The 6,797-nt window shown below is 47.6% G+C and overlaps 1 protein-coding gene across 1 annotated transcript; it reads left to right on the forward strand.

The window, feature by feature from the left end:
- The first annotated feature begins 264 nt into the window (after positions 1 to 264).
- On the forward strand, positions 265 to 6,376 carry LOC113207478 (uncharacterized). Its single transcript, XM_026424063.2, has 3 exons — positions 265 to 398; positions 2,482 to 2,570; positions 2,646 to 6,376. The coding sequence occupies exons 1-3, from the start codon at positions 363 to 365 to the stop codon at positions 2,761 to 2,763; spliced, it is 243 nt and encodes an 80-aa protein (XP_026279848.1). The 5' UTR covers positions 265 to 362; the 3' UTR covers positions 2,764 to 6,376.
- The last annotated feature ends 421 nt before the right edge of the window (positions 6,377 to 6,797 follow it).

Raw genomic sequence — 6,797 nt, forward strand, 5'->3', positions numbered from 1 at the left:
GGGAGGGCAAGATGAAGGGGAAGAGGGGAAGGGAAGGGGCGGTGCAGCCGCCTCAGAGAAAGGGAAAGTAACGCGTGAAGTAACGCTGCGGCTCGGCCCGGCCCGGCCCGCTCGGGCTGCGTTCGCAAACGGCGTCTACTAGGCGTCTCCGTCGGCCGCGCACGTCGCGGGGGGACCAGCGAGAAAGCGAAAGTGACGGGGGGCGGACGCAGCCCCCCCGTACCCGGCCGGCCGGCCCGGCCCCCCGGACCCCGGACGCGCGCGGGCCGGCTGGCGACGGCGTGCTCCGGGCCAGTCTCCAGCTGGACGCAGAGTGCGGACGGCCCCTGAGCCTGGTGAGGTAGCACCGCACAGCCGCCGACATGGTGGCCTCATACACCCGCCTGGGGGTGCTGATGGTGAGTGGAGTGGAGTAAAGTGTAGTGTAGTGTAGTGTAGTGTAGTGTAGTGTAGTGTAGTGTAGTGTAGTGTAGTGTAGTGTAGTGAGTGAGTGAGTGAGTGAGTGAGTGAGTGAGTGAGTGAGTGAGTGAGTGAGTGAGTGAGTGAGTGAGTGCACCTGTGAGTGCACCTGTGAGTGCACCAGTAAGTGCGCAAGTGAAGTGTCGCGATCCCATGAGTGCCACGCAGTCACAGTGCTTCAACAAGTGCTCTCCTGTCGGGTGAGTTCCCATCCCAATGCCCTGCAGTAGTACTACGAGAAGTCGTGAGTGACATTCAGTTACTGAAATAAAGTGTGAAGATGGTCACGTCGACAAGTGTGCAGTAGAGTACGCCACGCTTTTCCCTATTTCCCCCCCCCCCCCACACTTTTTATGTGTGTTATGACACGGTTTTCATGATTCCGTGAGCCATGTTCGTATGTGTGAGAGTACACTTTTTGTCACCCGCCCGATTTTAACTGAATGACTCATAATACCCTTTATCTGTAGACTGCAAGAGGCGCCGTTCTTCAGTCACTGATTGTAGAGCAGAGGGCACCGGAGCGCTTCCGGCCGCCGCCGCCTCTTCTTCGGCCCTATTTCCTCAACGCTAGTGAAACTCTAATAAGCCCCTACCGAGTTCCTTTCGCAGCGCGTTGCAGGGCGGGTCACGTCACCGTGCGCCGCCGGCGAGTGACGCGCAGACATAACTTCCCTCCCCACGAGTCACCCGTGTGTCCGTGGATGGTCGCCGCCCTACTGTAACCCGCAGCACTGCGCATGTGAGCGGGTTGCCCGCCCAACACGACGCTGTCTCGAGATGGAATCCAGTCGGCAAACAGAGGCGTCGTCCAGGAAGTACGTTTGTTTTCTTCAAATTAATTCGGCAGATTAGGGGAGCTCGGCGCCTGCGAGACTCAAGGTAGGCCACCCCGCAGTACACGCATGCACTACAGACTAGATAGTGTCTACCTACCAGGGGCTACGGGAGCTTGCTGGGGCTGAACTTGGCAACTTCGCGACGGCGAATGACGGACGTACTTTCTGGATGATCCCAAACCCGTGCACCGCGCACTGCGCGCTTGCATGCGGTAGTTGACCGCAAAACACAAAACCCTGCAGGGCATATCACCTATCTGCTGCCACAGGCATACGTGTGGTCACGTTCGAGAATCAAATCCGGTCGCAGTATGAGCGGAGAAGATGGGCCTCCTCTCTCAGTAAACACTAAACGGCTCAGTTCACGCGCAATCACCGATCACTGGGATCGCGTCCTTTCCCGCCTGTTCTTACGACGATAACAATACTGATGATGATGATGACGCATAGAATCGGTTTCGATCGGCGTCGCCGCGTCCCCGGCCCAGCTCACCTTTGCAGGCGCCCCGCGGGGTCCCGGGGTGCTGGCCGCTGGGCGCAAGAAAGGCGAGCGCGACACTGCGACTTGAACCCCGGGCGGGGCGGGCGGCCGTTAGCGCCAGGCCGTGGCCCCCGGCCGCGTTTTTGCCCATTATCTGCTCGCTGGCATCTCGTTGACCCTTTGCGCCGCGCGCGACTCACCTGATTGGCTGAGCGAAAGAAAACCTCTCAGGGAGGGATCTCCCCTGCAGCCTGCAGGCCGCGCGGTGGGGGCGAGGTGAGCTAACCGGGGGACCGGTATTAGAATGAGAAGGCGGAAGGGAAGTCTCGCCGCGGCGGCCCGGCCGGCGGCGGCCCCGGAGTGGAGGGGGAGCCATCCGGACCGCTGCAGGACTCCGGGCGGCGCGCCGCCGCGGCGGCACAGGCGGCAGCAGGCTCCGGGGCGTAACCTCACCGTTACATCACGTCGCGTTGCACAACGCTCTTGAAATGCTCAGCCGGGCCAGGACAACAACAACAACGGGACGGGCCCGAGGATGTGGAACTAGGGGCGTTGCGCACCTGTTTGTGATGTGAGCCGTAGAGACCTGCGCCGCCGCTCACCGCCGCTCACCGCCGTTCACCGCTGCTCACCGCCGCTTACCGCCACTTACCCCCGTATACCGCTGCTAGCCGCTGCTCACCGCGCCTCCCCATGTTGCAGGTGGCGTGCGCCGCCGTCCTGCTGGCCCAAACCGAGGCGCAGAAGGGGGTGCTCACTCCAAAGGCGCCGAACTTCCAGTACTTCGAGAGGTTGGTGGAAAGACATTTAACCGCCCCCGCTGCAGCCGGCCTCGACAAAGTTTAACGCTGTGTTTGTGATTGCAGACCCAAGTACCGATACCCGTACTACGATGAGAAAGGAAGAGGCAAGCTTCTCTACGGATACGGCGGCTCCGACCTGTACCAGTACAAGACTTACTCCCCGCTGGAGGGCATCCATTAGGTGTTAGGACATTAAGTTAACGTTGGCTGCACAGCACATGTCATGGTGCACACTTCAACCCGTCATCCCTCATCCAGGTCTTACAACGGGCGTTGTTCGCACTGGACATGCCTGCGCAAATCATCGCTCCACTTATCATTTTCATCGAACTATTTCATTATCATCATCATTATCATCAAATCATCATCATAATTATCATCACCACCATAAATATCATATCACAATCATCATTCCATCTTGATCACCCACATTTGATTTCACTTAACACCGTCCTTGCTATCATCTGAAATTTGATGTATCATATATATTATCCTCCAAATTTACATACTTTTAGGTGTATCGTGCAAATTATCATTGACTCCAAACGCATCGATGCCATTGCTCAGTGTGCCAATACCTAAACTGCGTTAATATTAATGCTCAACCTAATGCTTTAATTTGTGATACTTCGATCTCTTTTTAGATAAGACGCCTCTATCAAAATGCGCCCACCATTTATTATTTCATGGATACGTCGCACACATTTTGTGTCCCCTTCCTTTTCTCCATTACCAACTCATTATCATATCATCATCATATCATCGTCATTATCATTATCATCATGTCATCATTTTATCATCTTCATCATCTACCATTAATCATCCATCATTTATCATCCATCATTTATCATTCATCACTTATCATCCATCATTTGTCATCCATCATTTATCATTCATCATTTGTCATCCATCATTTATCATTCATCATTCATCATTTATCATCCATCATTCATCATCCATCATTTCACATCCATTATTTGTCATCCATCATTTGTCATCTATCATTTGTCATTTGTCATTTATCATTTGTCATCTATCATTTGTCATCTATCATTTGTCATCTATCATTTGTCATCTATCACATTTATCATCTATCATTTGTCATCTATCATTCATCTATCATTTGTCATCTATCATTTGTCATCTATCATCATCATTAATCATTATCATCAATCGTTTCCCATCACCCATATCATTCCTCATGATAATCAATCATTTCAACATTGTAGCACCGCCAGAAACATTCCCAGAATGTTCCCTGAACGTACAGCGAACATTCATAGAAAGATTCGAGCTACTATGGCATCATTCGCATCATTTATTCACCAAACTCATCATCCATTTATACATCTCATCACTCATTTCAGTTATCACGACATTCATTCACCAATATGACTCTTTATGATTTTTCTTCTTAACTTCTCATTCTCATAAGAAATTTCTAATTTTTCGGAAATCATTCATCATTCATTCTCATCTAATCAATCATTGATCATTAGATTAATGTTTCGCATTCTCATCTATTATTATCATGAGGTTAATGATTCTCATTCTCACTTACCATTGATCATGAGATTAATGGTTCTCACTCTCATTTATCATTAATCATGAGATAAATGATTCTCATTCCCACCCATCATTGACATCAATGATTCTCATTCTCATAAACCATTGTCGTCAAAGATTCTCATTCTCATTTGATCATTCTCATCTTATCATTCTCATCACTCGTTCTCATCTCATAACTCTCTCATCTCATTATTCGCATCTCATCATTATTATTGCCCCTCTGATCAATAAGTCTCACCAATGATTCTCATTCACATAATTCTTTTTCAGAATTCATTCTCATAATTCATTCTCATCATTTATTCTCATTCTCATCATTTATTCTCTACTCATCATTTTTTCTCATTCTCATCATTTTTTCTCATTCTCATCGCATTTATTCTCACTCTCATCATTTATTCTCATTCTCATCATCTATTCTCATCAGTCATTGTCATTCTCACGATGCAGTGTCATTCTCATAAAACATTGTCATTGCTCATCATTCATTCTCATCCTTATGCACCAGTGTCATCCTTATCATTCATTCTCATTCATCATTGTCATCATCATCAATCATTGTCATTATCATCAATCATTGTCATTCTCATCAATCATTGTCATTCTCATCAACCATTGTCATTCTCATCAATCATTGTCATTTTCATCAATCATTGTCATTCTCATTAATCATTGTCATTCCCATCATTCATTCTCATTTCATTTATCATTGACCATGAGATCTATGATTCTCATTCTCATCTATCATTGATCATGAGATCAATGATTCTCATTCTCATCTATTATTGATCATGAGATCAATGATGCTCATTTTCATCTATCATTGTCATCAATGATTCACATTCTCATTTATCATTCTCATCAATCATCCTCATCAATCAATCGCACCAATCATTCTCATCAATCAATCTCATCAATCATTCTCACCAATCATTCTCACTCTCATTCATCATTTTCATTAATGATTCCTATTCTCACTGTAGGAACGAAGGTGTTAACGGTTTACTGTTCTTAGAAAGGCATTAAACAGAATTATTGCAGTATTCCTGCATAGTTTTGACTGTAAACACTGAAAGTTGAAAAAAACAAAACAAGCAGAATGTGACCACATTCTGGTCGCGCTGCACTAACACCTTTGTTTCTTCAGTGGGGTCCCCACAATGCGACGCTTATGATAGCGCCTGCGACGCGCAGGGTAGACCAACCCACCAAGCAGCTGTGAGCAGCTGGCAGCACACTCAAAGCGTCCCTATTGCGGGGGCTGCGGACAATCATTAGCATTGACGCACCACGTCATTCATCTCATTATCATTCATCGTCATTTTTCTCATCATTCATCCTCACTATTCATTATTCATCAAACTCATCTGATCATACTTTATCATTATTCATCTGAGCCCCCCCCCCCCCAACCCAATCCATTTTAAAGGATTGGTTACCATCAACCCTTATCATTCGCCCAATTCATTTATCTCATTCATGAATTATTCACCTTCATCCTTATCCCAGTTATCATCAACTTGCACATTCCCTTGTCGGGCATTGTCATTATCATCATTCATTACTTACGCTTCAATGGACGAAGTTTTAAAAGCTGTACTATTTGCAGTGGTGCCTATTTTCATAAACGTCACTGCCATATATGTACTAAAATAGCAGGCCTAGTATATTTGATTTGGATACAAACTATCATGAGTGATGTGCCGACATGTGCCGACAAGTGCAGCTGACGTTAGGTGAGCCGGCACGATTTTATTGTAATCTGTCTTTCTTCTTCCTTCCTGTCTTATATGTTAGTTGGAAACAGTTTCCTGATGCACAATGCAATGAATGTAAATGCGTGGTGTTTTTTGCACTTTGCTTATTGGACGCGCAATGCTAGGCGTCTTTCAGCTGATGGTTGACATCTCTTACAGTTTGCGCATGCATTAATATTCTTGAATAAATCTGTCATTAAACTTGTATATTGTGAAAGTAATTGCCATGTACAATTTTCCTTACGAAACCCTAGTCAGTCAACTTTTTCTTCTACTTTATAGTGTTTGGAAAACTAGCTGTTGACAGGCTGGTGTCAACGCAACTTCTATACTTTCTATTTCGAAATCATTGTTCTCAGGTGCACGGTGTTCTCTATCTTAATTGCAACTATTTGCGTCTTAGAGTAGTTCTAGATAACTCGTTGGATACTGTGTTTTTAAATAAATTATGCCTGTTAATGTTTTTCACCGGCCTCTCTCCGTGCTCCTCCCTCCCCTCCCACCACCAACCCTATATCGATGCAGCCGACGCAGCGCCAGCCCCGCCTTCAGTGATGCGCCGCGATGCACCCCAAGGTCAGCACAGGAGCGGTCAGTGCCGAAACCTTGGTCGCCCCTGTGCCCCCTCCCCTCCGGAGCCCCCGCCGGCCCGGGGCCCCGCACCCTACGAGGGCCCCCCGCAGCGCTGCCCAGTCCTCCCAGCCCCTCAAGCTGCACCACTATCGATTCTTGCAGGGCGCGCAGGGCGCCTCCCCGCGGTGGACGAGAGTAGGGGGCGTCGGCCTCCCCCCCCCCTCATTCTCACTTATCATTGATCATGAGATTAATGGTTCTCACTCTCATTTATCATTAATCATGAGATAAATGATTCTCATTCTCACTTATCATT

This window comes from Frankliniella occidentalis, unplaced genomic scaffold (assembly GCF_000697945.3).
Source record: "Frankliniella occidentalis isolate FOCC.00 unplaced genomic scaffold, Focc_3.1 Scaffold67, whole genome shotgun sequence".
In the NCBI taxonomy this organism is placed as follows: domain Eukaryota; kingdom Metazoa; phylum Arthropoda; class Insecta; order Thysanoptera; family Thripidae; genus Frankliniella; species Frankliniella occidentalis.

What these genes read in the sequence shown, in the direction of transcription:
- LOC113207478 (XM_026424063.2), top strand. Translation starts at nt 363, where the DNA reads ATGGTGGCCTCATACACCCGCCTGGGGGTGCTGATG. An exon ending in CCCGCCTGGGGGTGCTGATG is followed by an intron (nt 399 to 2,481) that starts GTGAGTGGAGTG and finishes CCCATGTTGCAG; the next exon opens with GTGGCGTGCGCCGCCGTCCT. An exon ending in AACTTCCAGTACTTCGAGAG is followed by an intron (nt 2,571 to 2,645) that starts GTTGGTGGAAAG and finishes TTGTGATTGCAG; the next exon opens with ACCCAAGTACCGATACCCGT.